This window comes from Eretmochelys imbricata, chromosome 14 (assembly GCF_965152235.1).
Source record: "Eretmochelys imbricata isolate rEreImb1 chromosome 14, rEreImb1.hap1, whole genome shotgun sequence".
Lineage (NCBI taxonomy): Eukaryota > Metazoa > Chordata > Testudines > Cheloniidae > Eretmochelys > Eretmochelys imbricata.
The window spans coordinates 39,204,134-39,221,759 of record NC_135585.1 but is presented as its reverse complement, the minus strand read 5'-3'; the positions used below and the strand labels follow the sequence as shown (position 1 = coordinate 39,221,759).

At 44.5% G+C, this 17,626-nt stretch overlaps 1 protein-coding gene across 1 annotated transcript; it reads right to left on the bottom strand.

Moving 5' to 3' along the window:
• Positions 1–2,084: 2,084 nt before the first annotated feature.
• Positions 2,085–15,997, bottom strand: LOC144274414 (L-amino-acid oxidase-like). The gene is made up of 7 exons (XM_077833221.1): positions 15,985–15,997; positions 11,292–11,515; positions 10,165–10,271; positions 9,348–9,549; positions 6,850–6,903; positions 3,649–3,779; positions 2,085–2,898 (listed from the first exon to the last, which is right to left on the bottom strand). Exons 1-7 carry the CDS (start codon positions 15,995–15,997, stop codon positions 2,085–2,087), a joined length of 1,545 nt encoding a protein of 514 aa, XP_077689347.1.
• Between the last annotated feature and the right edge of the window lie 1,629 nt (positions 15,998–17,626).

Genomic DNA, 17,626 nt, shown 5'->3' with positions numbered 1-17,626 from the left:
GAGAATCCCTCCAGGCAAAACCTTAAGTTACAAAAAGACACAAAAACAGGAATATACATTCCATTCAGCACAGCGTATTTTACCAGCCATTAAACAAAAGGAAATCTAACACATTTCTAGCTAGATTACTTACTGACTTTACAGAAGTTCTGAGTCTGCATTCCTGATCTGTTCCCAGCAAAAGCATCACCCAGACAGACAGACCCTTTGTCCCCCCCTCCAGCTTTGAAAGTATCTTGTCTCCTCATTGGTCATTTTGGTCAGGTGCCAGCCAGGTTATCTTAGCTTCTTAACCCTTTACAGGTGAAAGGGTTTCGCCTCTGGCCTGGAGGGATTTTATAGCACTGTATACAGAAAGATGGTTACCCTTCCCTTTATTTTTATGACAAATGGTATCTGATCAATGTCATGCAAGTTGTCAGTTGAATGAGGGAAAAATGTAGACCTCAGTATGCAGGGAAAAGGGGAGAACATCCTAAGAAGAATAATAGGCTATACCTATTTCAGAGGTGAGTCAGAAACAGGAGCATAGAAAGCAATTAATACAGGACTCAGAGAATGGAGAGCAGGACTTTTGAAAGAAAGTTAAATTAAATTATTTGGTAAGTAGAGAGAGAGAGGAAGAAGATTCTATTCCTGGCTCTCTCACATCACAGCCCACTAACTCAGCATCCCCATCTGTAACATGTGGTTAATAATACTTACCAACTTTGAGATATATGAATGAAAACCACATCATCAGAGCTAGGTATTAACATTTATTAATGAATTTAATTAGATTTATAAAATGGGGCTGTCCCACATTCTTTGAGCATATTGCTATTGAACTTTCTTGATTTTTCTCTATATTTACCATATATATAGAACCTGGACTGATATTAAATGCCCTAAAACTCTGTTAATGCAAAATAAAGGTTGCTCAATGATACCTAGTAGCCTTCCAGAATATGTTAAAACAAAAGCAGATTAAGCTACAGTGAACTAACGCTACTTTATTTCTGAATGAGAATGTCCACACAGCTGTTTAATGCATATTAATGGGCTTTAACATCATACCTGCATTAACTTGGTTTTAACTTCCCTGAGTGTCCTGGTGTGGATAGGCCGAAGATAATGTTAATAGACTGGGGAAGCAGCCAGAAGAGTCTGAGGTCACAGAGCAACTGAGCATAGCAGTCTGCTGTTGGTTTAGACAGTTTCTGCACCGCCCCATCTGGACTTCACCTAAAGTAACAATCTAGGGCTGGATTGTTTCATTGTATCATTGTGCTCCCTCCCCTCACCCCCATCTGTCTGTGTCAAGCTTGTCTTGTAATTAGATTGTAAGCTCTGCGGGGTAGTGTAATGGTCCTCATTCAGAGTCTGGTTGGGGAGAGTGGCCTACTGGTCATAGTCACAACCCCAGACTGCCAAGGGGGTTTTGGGGAGGGGAGCCTGGGCTAGTCAACTCTGATCTAGGGCCATTTAGGATACCAGCAGCCTGGCAACCAAGGCTGCTTAAGGCTGTCCTCTTCCTCTCGTTCCCTCTCTCCCAGGGTCAACTTAGTTCAACACCTTCCCCTGGTGGGGAAACCCAAACCACAATAAGTAAAGGGGGTTACCAAAGTGCAAGGTCCACAGGATACTTCCCTCTCTGGTTGTCTCTGGGGCGGGTCCTCCCTATCCTCGGGGGGGAGGGGGGCGATGGGAGCGTGCTTTGGGCAGCTGTGTCAGAGTCTTAGGCTTCCCTCTGCTCTGTGCTGCTGGAGATGTGGACTACAGGTCTGCTCACCTCCAGTCCTGCCACCCAAATGAGCTAATTCCTTGCCTTGTAATGCCTCCAGCAGATGGAACATTTGCTGCAGGTATGGCAGGGCAGGGCTGGCTGAGCCCCAAATAATCCTTTTAGCTCCTTGTTGCCCAGTGTGGAGTTTGTACACCCCATCATAGGCAGGCACTTTCTTTTTTGTTCTGCGTTTTTCGAGTGACTCTCACAGCCGGACACCTAGGTGCTACCATCAGCACAACCACAACAATAAGGACACTCAATGATTAGCAGCGCAATCCCCATGTGTTTGTACCTTCACCAAACATTCATAAATCCATTACAGTTCATTTTCCCTCAGCTCTTTCTGTTGCCACTTAGGTGATGCACTGATATCACCATGGATGTTTCTGGCTGCTCTCACAGCAGCTTTCATAGCCGTTTCGATCCAGGCGTGAGGGTGAGCGGTGTATTCTCCTGCAAAATAGACCCTCCCTTCATTCTGAAACAAAGCTTTGGAGTAGTCGACAAACTGGTACGGGGTGAATGAAACATATGCTCCCATCGAATATTTGTCCAGGCCCCATTTCTTGATCACATGTTTATCGCAGACGTTCTGGATATAATTCTTGGGCATTTGGTGGATTTCTGCCAGGTCCTCCAGCACCACATCAACACACTTTTCATCACTGAGGGGAACGAAGAATTCAGCATCATCATCCCAAGTGTAGGAAGCCAGGATCACCCCCACCCCACTGGAGAAATTGTGGTTGGGGTAGTAGATGAATCTGGAGGGGCGATCAGTGATTGACCTCCCATTATAGATTCCATCCTTTTCCCAAAACTTTTCCCTGCAGACCAAAAAAATCTTCACGTCCTTTGAGTAGTGGAGGGAGCGCAGGGCATGGGTCTTGTTGGAGGAAAGAGGTGGAGAAAATTTAATGAGCCGTGCGGCTTTTGCAGTGGTTGTGACAAGGACATAGTCGGCCGTCACTGAGGAGGGGAGCGATGAGCGTGGCCTGCGATAAAACACTCTCACTTTTTCATTGTTGTGTAGTATCTTCACCACTGTGGACTGAAATAGAATATCCCAATGCATAGTCTTGTAGAAAGCCTCTGGAAGCTGATCAAATCCCCCCGTGATCTCATCAAAACTGAAAGAAAGGCAGTGGGGCGGGGGGCGGGGAGGGGGGAGATGATGGTAGAAAAATTACAGCTTCTGTTAACAGTTCTCTGAATGAATATCATAAAAATAATAAGTGGATCTGTAAGGAGCTGCTTAGCTGAAGATATAATTTACCCCTTCCGTCCCCTCCTCCCCCAGTGACTACTTCAATTCCGGCTTCTTTTATTACAGGCAACTGCCAGGTCTGCGGTAGTTAAGGTTAAGACAAGCTTTCTGTTTAAAGCTTCACTCTTCGACGTGATCTAAATTCTGCATGATTACTGAGATTGCCTTAGAATTAGGTGTGCCTCCTGGGGACGGGGTAGGGTTAGTAATCCCAATTCGGGATCATTTGACCAAAGGGTTCCCTTGTTACAACAGAGTGATGCTCTGATATCACTATTACAGGTACCCTCAGTCAGAAGTTAATTAGTGAATTCCATAGGAACGCTCCCCATTAGACATTTTCAGTAATGTCCATCTCATCCCTTGTGAAAGTGTTCCCTGCCTTGTATGGCTAGAGAAACATAGTAATGAACACCTGCCCTCTGTGACAGTTCAGACCATCAGTGCCTACTTGAAAGAAGGCAACTGGCCGCATGGATAGATGGATGAGATACATCTATCTTCTTATCAACCTCATTATATCAGAAGATGGATGGATAGATAGACAGATCCTACCATAGATACATGTTCTTCTCCATATAAAGCAAGTAATTAAAGATACTCTTCTTCTTACCCTTCTTTGAATGCAATATCGTCCATGACCGAGTACAGAAAAGACATGTGGAAACTACCATCTATATTCAGCAAGTCACCAATCATGTCAATGGCTCCTCTACTTAACTTTCCTTCTTTAATCAAATATTCCTGGTTGGGGAAGAGAGGAAGGGCAGAAAGTGCATGCATATCATATCCACATTGAACCATGACAGCTGAAGAGATGAACATAGGACTTAATCAGTACCCGTAAGGGTTAGCCAAAGGTCACACCCATAGAGATACAGAGACCCCTTGGCAAACAGTCCCCTGTTCTTTGCAAACATCTCTCAGCTCAGACCTGACAAACTGACTACACCAAACACACCTTACAAGCTATTTATATATGAATAGTAACATGTAAGGTATCTCCAGAAAGCTCACAACTTGTCAAGATTCATAATCGTGGCGAGATGTATGTATGGGTAATATTTAAGGAATAAAGTATTTATACTGAAAGTATGCTTGATGGACTTGGGGTAAAAAATAGTCACCGGGGTACTGTGTCTAGGTGACAACTCATTCAAACCAGAGGGACTTGTTCCCCTCCCTCAGTCAGCCAGTAAGTAATGCAAGGTTCTTTTTACTACCCTGGCCACATCCCAGAACAAATTATCAAAAAAAAAAAAAAAACATTATAACAGGCAGGAGATGGCCCTGGCTATGAATCAAGGCAAAAGACTGTTTCAGTATAAACAGAGTGTCAGGGAAGGTATTCTGGATTCATTCACTGAGAAAACCCCTCAAGGCAGTCGTCCCCAAACTGTGGGGCATGCTCCCCCTAGCGGGGCATGGAGGAACGTGCGGGGGGCTTGATGGGGCCCAGGCCAGCCCCCACTGGGGGCAGGGAAGGAGCACCATCCAGCCCCACTCTGCCCCCATCTCTGCTCCAGCCCAACCCCAATCCCAGCTGAGGCCCTGGCTTTGGCTTCCGGCCCCCGACCATGGCCCGGCCCTGGCCTCAGCCAGGGACCATAGCCCGGCTTCCGGCTCTCGGCTCCAGCTCAGTTCCCAGCCACGGTTCCAGATCTGGCAGTGGCTCTGCTCCTGGCCCCAACCCCAGTCACAGCTCTGGCCCCGATCCCCGGCTCCCAGCCTCTGGCCCCCAAAGGGGTGCAGACAGATTACATTATGGGTAAGGGGGAGCATGACATAAAAAGTTTGGGGACCCCTACCTTAAGGAGCAGGGTCCTTTCATGAACATTTTGATGCTGGTTCTGGTGAACCCAGCCAACTTTGCAACAGACTGAGCTTTGCAGGGGAAGCCTACTTTAGTGTATTGGAAAAGTAACTATTGAGAAGGGTACACCCAGCTTTGTGTTTTATATTCTAGCCATTTGCTTCTATCACTTTCTCTCAATTCTAGTTAAATACTTATTCTTTCTCAAACAAACCTTCTTTCATTCTATTATAAGTGCTCACCAGGGCTATGTGGTTTACAGGAGTTGTGGTTTAAAGTAAAACTGGTAAACTGAGGTACACTGCGGGGGAGCGGGGATTTCTGTGAGTAGCCCGCGGCTGGGACTGGATATCACAGGGGAATGAGTCTCGGGGATTGGGGTTCACATACTGTTAACCACCCGCAAGGCAAAGCTACGACTGGCCCGGCCCAGAGGAGAGAGCTTGTGTGACTGAAAGGCTGGTGGTGTCAGGGAGCTGCCACTCAGCTACCACAACAAAGACTTCCTCGAGCTGGAGGCAGGGAGAAACAAAGTGACTTAGGCCTTGTCTTCACTACCACGCTAAATTGGTGCTGCTGCCATTGATGCAGCGGTGTCGATTTAGCGGGCCTGGTGACGATGCGATAAGTCGACGGGAGAGAGCTCTTCTGTCGACTTCAGTACCCCACCTCAACGAGAGGCGGAAGCTATGTTGATGGGATAGTGTCTCCTGTCAACATAGCACGGCACAGACCCAACAGAAGTCAATGTCATTTACGTGAACTTGAGTTACGGAACTTAACTAGCGTAACTTAGATCAACTTCCAGTGTTAGTGTAGACAAGGCCTTAGAGGCCCAGGTGACTTGAATACCATCCCAAACATCAACTACCCTCCTGTGTGAGTTGTCAGCTTCCTCATAACCAATCACTGGAGTAAGGAGGATGATCCCATTCAGGACACAATCCCCCATCCCTTTTGATTCACTGGGTGAAATCCTGACCCCAGTGAAATCAACGGGAGCTTTGTCATTGATTTCAGTGGGGGCAGGATTTCATTCAGAGTGTCCATAGCAAGATTTTATTGCCTTTGATTAAACAGCCATGGTCCAGGTCACACTTCCTACAGCAGTGGTTCTCAACCAGGGGTACACGTATCCCTAGGGGAACACAGAGATCTCCAAGGGGGTACATCAACTCATGTAGATATTTGTCTAGTTTTACAACAAGCTACAAAAAAGCACTAGCTAAGTCAGTGCAAACTAAAATTTCAGGCAGACAATGACTTCTTTATATTGCTCTATATACTACACACTGCCATGTAAGTATAATATTTATATTCCAATTGATTCGTTTTATAATCATATGGTAAAATTGAGAAAGTCAGCAATTTTCCAGTAATAATGTGCTGTGATACTTTTGTATTTTTAGGTCTGATTTTGTAAGCAAGTGGTTTTTAAGTGAGCTGAAACTTGGGGTATGCATGAAAATCAGGTGAAAGGGGTACAGTCATCTGGAAAGGTTGAGAGCCACTTTCGTATGGATTAAAAATAATGATGGGCAGGTACACAGAGGAAGGGTGCCTCATTGAAATAACCATGGATGAGGACACATAGCTGGATGCCACTCAGAGACCCAGGGTGAGAAGAAGAGATGCCACGTCGGTTACATAGGTATGGAGGAGGGTCCTGTCTTCACTACACAAACACAGGGCCGATGGGAGCACAGAGACCGTTTGCTTTCTACTGACCAATGTAGGCAAAGAAGATATGGGTCCGTGGCCCTGCCCTCCCCGTTCCGCAATGCAGAACCCGGAGGACCACAGGGGAAAGTATGCAAGGCCCCATGAGGCAAGCGTGTTTCCTCCGCATAGCCAGGAGGTGTAGGAGGATTCAGATGTAATACCTCCTACCATGGACTGTGTGAACATGGCACAATCTATCCCACAAGGTGTTGCATTAGCTGGTGTGAGGAAAGCTTTAGGAAATCAGGCACAGGATACTGGAATGCCATATTCAATTACCTTGATGGAAAAGGAGTCATATTTCTCTTTCAAAGCTCTGCAGTCTGTTGTCACCTGGGGAGCAACAAGGCAAACAGTTGCTAGTCTCACAATCACAGCTCTACCTTTGCAAATTGGTTATTTTCCCTGTTTGCAATCACGTACTTACAGGTGGTATCCTAGTGCATATGCCCATGGAGCAGGACATGAAATGACTGCTCAGGTGGAAGAGCTGTTAACAAGATCTTTTTAATGGGGACGTAGGCATGGACTTCTCCTCTAGCTGGTGGGTGCTCGACACCCCCCCCCCAGGCCTCACCCCCACTCCGCCCCTTCCCGCAAGCCCCCACCACTGTCCCGCCTCTTCCCACCCCTGCCCCACCTCTTTCTGCCCCCTCCTCTGAGTGTGCCCCATCGCCACTCCTCCCCCTCCCTCTAGGAGCCTCCTGCATGCCGCAGAACAATTGTTCAAGGCAGGTGGGAGGCGATGGGAGGGAGTGGGAGGAGTTGATCAGTGGTGCCGCCGGTGGACAGGAGGCACTGGGGGAGGGGGGATCTGGCTGCTGGCGCTGTGCTAAGCACCCGCTAATTTTTTAACTTGGGTGTTCCAGCCCTGGAGCACCCACTGAGTCAGTGCCTATGAATGGGGATAAGGAGCGGTAATTTTTGTTTTCCTTTCCTGCAGTTTTCCAGCTGTCTCAACTGCTTTCGCTCAGACTTTTTGAACAATAAAATTAATAGTTTAAGGCAATGTCTACAGTAGCACTTTTGTTGGTCAACCTTTTGTCCATCCGTGGTCTGAAAAAACACCCCTCCTGACCGATAAAAGTTTCACCAACAAAAGCACTGGTGTGGACAGCGCTATGTCGGCGGGAGAGCTCATTGGGGGTGGTTTAATTATGCCGGTAGGAGAGCTCTCTCCTGCCGGCGTAGAGCAGCTACACAGGAGACCTTACAGTGGCACAGCTGCGATGTGCCGCTGTAAGATCTATCCGGTAGACAGAGCCTAAAGGTAAAAAGAGAACCAGATTTTCAAATGTATTTTATTGTTTAAAGAGGCAGATAGGCATCTACTGGCATTTTCAAAAGCACCTATGTGTCTTTAATCCTATTGAAATCACACTGATCTTTTGGAAATATCGCAAGAGGCTAGATTCACTAATGGATATAGACATTGCAGTGCTACGTGTCTCAACACCTAACTTTTAGGTGTCTAGAAAATCACTGGGATTCACACAGTCACATTCTCAGGCTCCCTACACAATGAAGGGTGGAAGAAAGGTTAGGCACCTAAGAATGGGATCCACAAAAGGCTCAAGCAGGCTGAGCTAGCTAAACTGGCCAACGAGAGATGCCAAAAAAGGGGTGTGTCCTAATCCCTACCCCTCCCAGGGCGTTCAACGCCTATCTCTGCTTGGGGATCTCAACTGTGAAGCCTCTCCTAGAGTCAGGAGCCTAAGGTGTGTCTTGAAATAGCACCAGCCTCATAGCTTTTCCCAGGGATTTGGGTACTCACCAAGCATGTGGGAAACCTCTTGTGCAAGTCTTCCCTCTATCTGATCAGCAGTGGGGATTTGAATAGGGGTCTGTTCCTCTCAGTTGAGATACTGCACCCTCTCTGGTGACGCATTCACCCATGTGTATACTGCTAGGACTTCTGGGGCCATTTTCCGTGGTTCTCTGTGCCGTAGTAAGCTGAGCCACTCTATGATTCTTTCCCAGAACTAGTTTATATTTCTGGGCACCCGGGGGTGGGGATTGTGGGAAGGCATTGGAGGACTATCAGAACTCAAGGGTTTTAGCTTGCACCTTCACTGCACACACTGAGTTGCCTACTAGCTCAAGTGAACACAGACCCTTAGCTCTAACTCATACCCTCAGCCATAGGTACTGACTCTGTGGGTGCTCCAGGGCTGGAGCATACCTTATCCATGGCTGGAGCATCCATGGAAAAAAAATAGCGGGTGCTTAGCACCCACTGGCAGTCAGCTGCCACCCCCTACACCCCAGCACCTCCGGCCCGCTGATCAACTCCTCCCCATCCCTCCCCGTGCCTCTGGCCTGCTGTGGTCAGCTGCTCCATGGTGTGCAGGAGGCACTGGGGGAGAGGGTGCGCTTGGGAGAGGGGCCGGAACTGGGTGGGAAGAGGTGCAGAAGAGGTGGGGCGGAGGCAGAGTGGGCACAGAAAGAGGTGGGGTGGGGGTGGGGCCTTGGTGGAAAGGGGTGCAGTGGAGGTGAGGCCTGTGGTGGAGCAGGGGTGGGGCAGTGGTGGGAGCATGGGGGAAGGGGGGAAGGGGTGCAGTGGGGGCAGGGTGTGGGGTTGATCTGGGTTTGAGCACCCCCAGGGAAAGGAGGAAGCCAGCACCTGTGCCCTGAAGCAATGCCAGCTAGCCTGGGTTGAAAGGACCACTTAAGTTGAGCAAGATGGTTTTGTGTGTGGATGAGATGGGGTTTAGGACCAAAATCTAACTTTGAAGTGAAGACCTACAGTACAAAAGTCCATTCCACAACACACATACCGTATCCAGTGTCTGGTCATAAAGTTCACTGGCAGATTTCCCTCTCTCTGTGGGAAGCAGAGGGTATTGCAAGATATCAGGGTTTCGGTCAACATCTCCAGATCTTGCCCTGATGTTGTTAGCCAAATACCAGGCATTGTCATTAGTATTATAGAATGGGTTCAGTTTAAGTTTGAATTTGGTAATAAATTCACGCACAACCCTAAAGAAAAGAAAAGGAGTAAAAAGAGAAAAATTCCAAAATGAGAAAGAATTTTATATGTTCATATATGGTCCCGAGCATGAATGGTCCAGTCCTACCTAGGTAAATGACATTATTTGTGTGTCATATGACCCCAAATCTATATTTTGCTAAATTCACATTCAACCCTGTTGTGCAGTAGATGAAAAATGTGGATAACTAGTTCAATAATGATGATAAATATGTTCATAATAAAAATTGTAGTTAAATATGTCATGAAACATTTTGCTAAAACTGAAACAAAACAATGCACTAAACAATTTACTTTTGAAAAAATGCCACTTGGCATTTTGGCTGGTGGAGTAGATTGTCATAATTCAACCCACTCTGCACTTCTGCCCACCCAGTCCCATCCCATCTATGCAGGAAGAGTTACAGCTCCATAGAGATTTCAGTCCGTGCACACAGACTGACTATTTGATGCAATGCAATTAGTCCACACAAGGGGAGATTTTAACCTACCCAAATTTGAGCCTTCAAAGATTTTTTTTCTTGGAATTATCATAAAAGTCTTTAAAATGGGGCTTCCACTGTTCTGAACAAGGCTGGCGGGTGAGGAGGGCAACTGTGTATTACCTATGGTCTCTTGGCAAACGCATGGCTCCCAGCTCCGCATACCAATCTTTTTCTCGATAGGTCAAGATACGTCCTCCCACGCGGTTACTGGCTTCCAGAATCAGGACCTAGGGGCAAAACACAGGTCATGATTTTCAGTCCTTTGCTGGTACCTAGTGGCTGTAGGTAGGGCTTGATTTATCCCACATCCTTTCGTTTGTAAACGGCCATCAAAGAAAGAACATTAATGTTTTATCAAAGTAATTTCAGATGATATGTAAGCATACAGGCCTTGATTCAGAAAAGCAGGTACACATATACTCAACTTGAATTTCAACTTCATAGGACTTAAGCATAGGCTTAAAGTTAAGCATGTGCTCAACCATGCTTCCAGAATCAGGCTGTATTCCTGCATTGGGTACTCAAGGAACGCATTCCAGTATGGAAGTTTTCACAGTAATAGTGATTTTTCCATTCATTATTAATGCAGATTTTCAGTGAGGGAGGTTTTAAACCAACAACATCAACTAAGCACTTCAAATATAAATACACAAGCTATCTCTGTTGACTTTTCCAGACTCAGGGGCTGTAGTTCTTGGGTGGTTTTGAGAAGGGGGAGTAGAGGATGTTTAGGCAATCTATAGGGATAATGGATTTGGGTCCTTCCCATGGCCCAAGACAGTAGCTTTTTCTATGGAAAAACAAAACAAAGCAAACAAACAAACAAACAAACAAGAGTGAAAGTTAAAGTTGTTATGAGATAGTTAATATCAGGTTTCACAGGTAGAGAATTTTGTCAGAAATATGCGAACTGTTAGGGCATTTGAATCTTTTGGAACATTTACTTAACTAATCACCATTTCCATAAAAGGTACGGATTAGGGTTTTTTTAGCTGCAGTGTTATTTTTCATACAGCTATGCTATTATTTCGCTAATAACCTTAACTTCAAGACAATGAACATGTTGTCTGGAAATCAAAATAATAGATTTTTCTCTCTCTTTCCTTCACAAGTCACCCAGTTTACTTCAGTTCACATCGTTTTGTTCTTCAGCATTGTTTACGCTATCAAAAAGGAATGATAAGACTATTTCAGAGGAGCACTGCCTCCCTGGCCTGTCTCTGGCTCCTCTTGGTCATTATAATTACCTTGCAACCAGCATCTTTCAGCAGTTTGGCAGCAGTGAGTCCACTGATTCCTGCCCCGACAATCACCACCTTCTTTGAACAACATGCTTTTTCCAACCCATTTTTGGCAATATCCACCAGTTCTTCATAGTCAGAGTCAATAAAGCATTTTTCCCACTCCTTCAGTTTGTGAGGGATACCGTCTGAGCTCAGGACTGCTACAAGGAGGAAGAGCTGAAGAAATACTAGAAACAGAGATGCAAAGAAAACACCCATGTTGAAGTAAACTCACTCTCTGAGACCATGCAGCTCAGTAACATCACTGACATGCTACTCCTCATCTCTAGGAAGAGGCTAACAACCTCAAATGCAGAGCTCTGTTATATTAACAAACCAGGAATGTTATTACAATCCAATACAATCAGCATATAAGCCCAGAGAAGGGAAGTCAGTTCTCAAATCCTCTCACAGTTCATGCATTCTTATAAACTGGAAAATATAAGAAAGGCCATACTGGGTCAGACCAATAGTCCCTCTAGCCCAGTATCCTGTTTTCTGTTAGTGGCTGGTACCACACATGGCCCACCACCCAGTCTACCACTGAGGGTCCTGGGCCCCACAGATTCACTTAGATCTGTGCATACCACAGGGATGTGATGATTTTGGGGGCCAGCCATGATCTGTGCGAATGGATGCAGGAGAAATTCATCCATGGTGGACAATGTGACTGAACAAGGTCTTCAAGACTTAACTTCATGAGGTGAATTGAGGAACCTAACCAGAGTCTCTGCCTTATGCCATTAAAAAAATCCCCTCAGTTCTGCTTTTGCTTTCCACAATTCAAGATAAGTTTTTTGTTTTTTCAAAATGGAAAGCTGTGATTCCCCCTCTCGATGACCATGAAGGAGCTCTGTGTCCTGTGGAGTGCAGTTACAGAAGGATCACACAAAGAAATACGTGGTGCATGAGGTCACCAGTCCCCTAACCCGTTACAGCTTTAAAATCAAATCAACACTCGGAACTCTGTCTGGAAGTTCACAGGCTGTCAGCGCAGTTTTCAAAGCAAGATTATTATGATGTTCTCAATGGAAAGCTCCTTCCTAGTGAACACTCACATTTTCCACTCTTATCAGTTTTTGACTGGTCTAAACTGAAGGTGACAAAGGCATGGAGGTCCCACATTTCACAGCATTGGTGACTCTGCTGCTTTTTCCTCACCTTTTTGAGCTTCCTTTATCTCCCTTTCCTGCTTGATGACTCTGTTCACTGCTTCAATGCAAATTAAGCAGAGCACACAATCCTCTGTTTGAGACAGAGCTGTTTGCCAACCTCAGTCTGGGACATGAGTTAAAAACATCATACAGTGGAATCTTATAACTGCATGAAAATGTTGCCACACGTAAGTTATCAGGACAATATTAATCATCAAATTATGAGTTTTCAATTGATACCTTAAAAGACATACTTGGTACAAAGATTATTACCATAATAATATGGAGGGTGTGGATACAGGGCTACATCCTGCCACAAATCCTGTTACTCCTTCTCATAACACAAGAACTAGGGGTCACCAAGTGAAATTAATGGACAGCAGGTTTAAAAGAAACAAAAGGAAGTATTTCTTCATACAACGCACAGTCAACCTGTGGAACTCTTTGCCAGAGGATGTTGTGAAGGCTAAGACTAAGGATGTTGTGAAGGCTAAGGGGTTCAAAAAAGAACTAGATAAATTCATGGAGGTTAGGTCCATTAATGGCTATTAGCCAGGATGGGCAGGGATGGTGTCCTTAGCCTCTGTTTGCCAGAAGCTGGTAATGAGCGACAGGGAACAGATCATTAGATGATTACTTGTTATGTTCATTCCTTCTGGGGCACCTGGCACTGGCCACTGTCGGAAAAAAAGACACTGGGCTAGATGGAACATTGGTCTGACCCAGTATGGCTGTTCTTATGTTTTTATATTCTAAATAACTAACCCATGAAACCAAAAATGGTACAAGGTCACCACAGCCATAAACACCCATGTAATGTGTTTTTAATTACAGTGTTGAAACTGTTAGCAAAAAGCAAAACCAGGAAGGACTGGGTTAAAGCCATCAATACTCTTGATAATTATTATGTTCTTCTTACTCTGCAATTATCCATATCTTCCGATGTGATAGGCTGAAACACGGGCTGGAGGATTGCTACCACGCCTGTTTATTTGCAGTGACACTGAAGGGGATAGTGCATCTTGACCTTTAGCAGCATAATCATGTTATTCCCACAGCGCATAATGTTTCTTTTGTTAAAATGTGTGTATGTGGAGGGGGGGCATGGACTCCTGGCCCTCCTGTTTCTGACACCAGTGCACCACGCTCAGTTGTGGCCGTATGAGACATTGAGGCAACTATGCTTCAGTTTTCCTCCTGTCTCCTTTGACCTATTTTGTCTGTAGGAGTGGCCTGAACTTCTGTCCACGACACCTTCAAATGTCTGACCCCATCCAGGACCACGGCACCCTTTAACACAAGGCTCCTCAACCTTTTTTTTTTCTGAGGCCCCCCTGACAGGCTATAAAAACACCACGACCCACCTATGCCTCAACAACTGTTTTCCTGCATATAAAAGGCAGGGTCAGCGTTAGGGGGTAGCAAGCAGGGCAATTGCCCAGAGCCCCATGCCACAGGTGCCCTGCATAGCTAAGTTACTTGGACTTCGACTTTCGTCTGAGCTTGGGTTTTGGGCCTGAGTGGCGGGACTTGGCCTTCAGCTTTCTACCCTGGGCCCCAGTGAATCTAATACCAGTCCTGCTTGGCAGACCCCTGAAACCTGCTTGTGGCCCAAGTCCAACAGAAACATAGAAATAACTACATCTTTGGCCTCAGCTGGCTACCCCTCTCCTTTGCAGGTGGGACCCAGCTACCATGCACATCTGTCCTCAGTCTCCTCTGCTTCACTCCACCCTAAAGTCTATACCTGGCTCAATTCTCCCCACCTTCCCAGGGTTTTGCAGGAAGGCTGTCATCCCTCAATGGCTCCTGACAGCCACTCAAGCATCAGGCTCACCTTAGAGGTTTCCTGTTTGCTTCTTAGTCCCTTAAACCTTCTATCAGTCGCAGAGAGAGGGAACTCACTACATCCTCCCTCCTAGGTCTCCTTCCCCAGCTGACCTCAGTCATGGAACCGCAGGGATTTCCTGGTGGGAGAGGTGTAAGGACGCTCATGCGGGTTGGAAATGGTCACAAGACATGCATTTTTCTTTACTTGTTTCAGATGTTACAAATCAGCTTCAGCTGCTGAAAAGCAGAATGTATCCAATCCTCCGTTTTTAATTAAAATGTATTTTTAAAAGACAATTAAAAATTTCCCATCAACTTTTTTGTTTAGAACTAAGGTAAATTTTCCTAAAAAAAATATTCTTCAAATGACATATTTTGACCAGCATTAAAATTAACTTAGTTTTCCAGAAACATGCTTTGACTCAGCTATCTTCAAAGAATGAACAGACCATGTCCTATTCATGGAGCCCTTCCAACCATAAAAGGACATGATAGCAATCATAGAATCTAAGAAGTGTAGGACTGGAAGGAACCTCGAGAGGTCATCTAGTCCCGTCCCCCACACTCAAGGCAGGACTAAGTATTATCTAGACCACCCCTGACAGGTGTTTGTCTAACCTGCTCTTAAAAGTCTTCACTGATGGAGATTCCACAACCTCCCTAGGCAATTTATTCCAGTGCTTAACCACCCTGACAGTTAGGAACATTTTCCTAATGTCCAACCTAAACCTCCCTTGCTGCAATTTAGCCCATTGCTTCTTGCCAGTTAAGAAGAACAATTTTTCTCCTTCCTCCTTGTAACAGCCTTTTATGTACTTGAAAACTGTTCTGTCATGTCCCCTCTCAGTCTCCTCTTCTCCAGACTAAACAAACCCATTTTTTTCCAATCTTCCTTCAGAGGTCATGTTTTCTAGAGTTTTAAATGCAGATTAATTCAGGACTGTGAAATACACCGTACAATTTAACTGTAAGAGTTGCAGGTGAAAACAGTCAGCCAAGGTATAATAAATAATAAATAAAATAAAAATAAAATAATAACCGTAATAATAATAATATTTGCATTTCTCTTCCATCCACATTTCCAAATGGACATTGGACAAGAAATAAACAGGGCGTCTAACATATACTGTGAGGAAAAACAGCTTGCAATTGGGAGCACCCTTGCCATGTTAACTCAAGGGAACAATTCCTTAGAACCCCCACAAGAACGTCAACAGCATCATCAGTACTTTGATTTTTGAGTAAATGTATTTAAAATCTCAAAGGCTTTTCTGTTGTATAAAAATAAATACGTTCAGCACTGACTTACAACACTGTTGTCCCTTCCCTTGGTGAACATATAATTTGCTCTCTTAATGTTTTAACTGAATCTAATCACCGAGCCACAGCCATGGAAAGTGCAGATCAGCTATACCTGCATCCCACAGTGTCACTGAGGCCAAGTGCAACCGAAAATACCACACTGGTGTTTGTTTCCTCCTAAATTCACACTTAAAGAGGAGTTGAGGATTCTGGGAGAAGCTCAACTGAAAGTGAGGAAGAAAAAGACAAAAAGAGAAAGACGATAAGAGAGAAAGATGTGAAACACGAAAGCCCATTGATACAGTAAGATGTGCCCAAAAGAATAATGTATCCCATCGCTCTGAAAAAGCTCAAAGAGAAGTTTCACTCACAGAACCTGTCCATTTCAGATGGTGGGTGGAGTCATCCACTTGCCCTCTTATTTTATACCCACCTTTTATATAGGCAGACTGATGAATATCCCAGCAGGAACTGCTGACTCTGTGTCTGGTGAAACTGGGAGATGGCTGTCACATGGTCTTATAGGACCTCCTCCTGTGACAAGCTCATAGCCTGCAGGTTACTCTGAGTTGAGTCAGCTCCATTCAGGCACATAGGACTTGGGAACAAAGGAATTGTGGTAGTAGACTCTGTCCCATCTATCTTCCTCCACACTCTGCTGAATCTGGCAGCCTCCTATTCTTTCCTGGAAACCACTCCACATTTCCTTCCATATCCTCATGAGCCGATATCCTCTCTCCTGCTGAAGCTGTTCCCGTGTGTGGAAAAAAAGTCATTGGCACAGAGGGACTGGATGCTGGGTCTCCCACGTCAACGCTTTAACCACTAGGCAACGGAGTCATTCTCTGGCTTGTTTTCTTTCTCTGGACCAATGTGTTCTTTCACTAGTTAGCCACAATGGGTGCTTTGTTTCAGAGGCGCAAGTTAAAATCTGTATTTCCTGGATTTCAAAACATTTGAAATTTTATTTAATCTGTAGTTCTATGTTCTTGTAAGGTAATATGAGTTCAGTCACAAAAGGTCAATTTTGAATAATGTCTCACATTTCCACATTTTGAATCACATGATCATTTCAATTTGGATTTTGGATTTTCAGTTTTTTAATTTTCATTATTTTCTTGCTCTACCGCTTTTTTTTAAAAAAAAAACTTTTCCAAAAGAGAGAAAAGGCAAATAAGAAAGTAGGTTAAAAATATTCTCTGTATTACATGCCTTTCTTTTTTTCCCCAAATGACAAAGTGTGAAGCCATTTTTAAAGCTTTGTCAAGATGAAAACTTAAAAAATTTATTTTACATTTTAAAATTCTTTTTTTCACACTTTTTGAGCTAGTAATAAAAATGTGTGTGTGTCCCCCGCCATTTTCTCACACTTTAATAAAACCTTTCTTTCCTAACATTTGTGGTTTTCCCTACTTTCTCTCACTTTAGAGTCTTTCCCACAGTTTTTCCATTGGAAAAGAGACCAGAAGGGGAAAAAAGGCAAAGAACAGGTGGGGAAATACCAAAAATTCAGTGTAAGAAAGTGCAAGCACTGACATGCCATTTCTAAAAGCAGGTCGGGGAGGGAGAAATCCTGACAGTTTCAGTTCAAATCCTTGAAATCTCAGCATTGGTGAAAAAGTCTATTTGAAATTAAATAATTTTCTACTTCATCATTCTATTTTGAAAATTTTCCCTGAAAAAGAAACGTTCAGAGAAACATATTTTTCCAATGAAAAATTTAAATGTTCAACAAAAGTATTTTTTCAATAGAAGAAGTTTGTTTGACACTTCTGACCAGCTCTAGTTATAATTTGCTTCCCCAACGCAGTTCAGATTCTAAGCTAATATTTTTGGCCATACTGGGGCCATTATCAGACTAGTCCAGATACACAAAAGGGTTCTAACTGTATGGAATGTGCTTTCAGAGACAGCGTGGGAACTCCTTAATTAGCCAAGAAGGGATGAGTCAAAGCTATTGCTATTACCAGCAGTTACTCATTCTGCTTATTCTGCAATTATAGATCTTCTTGC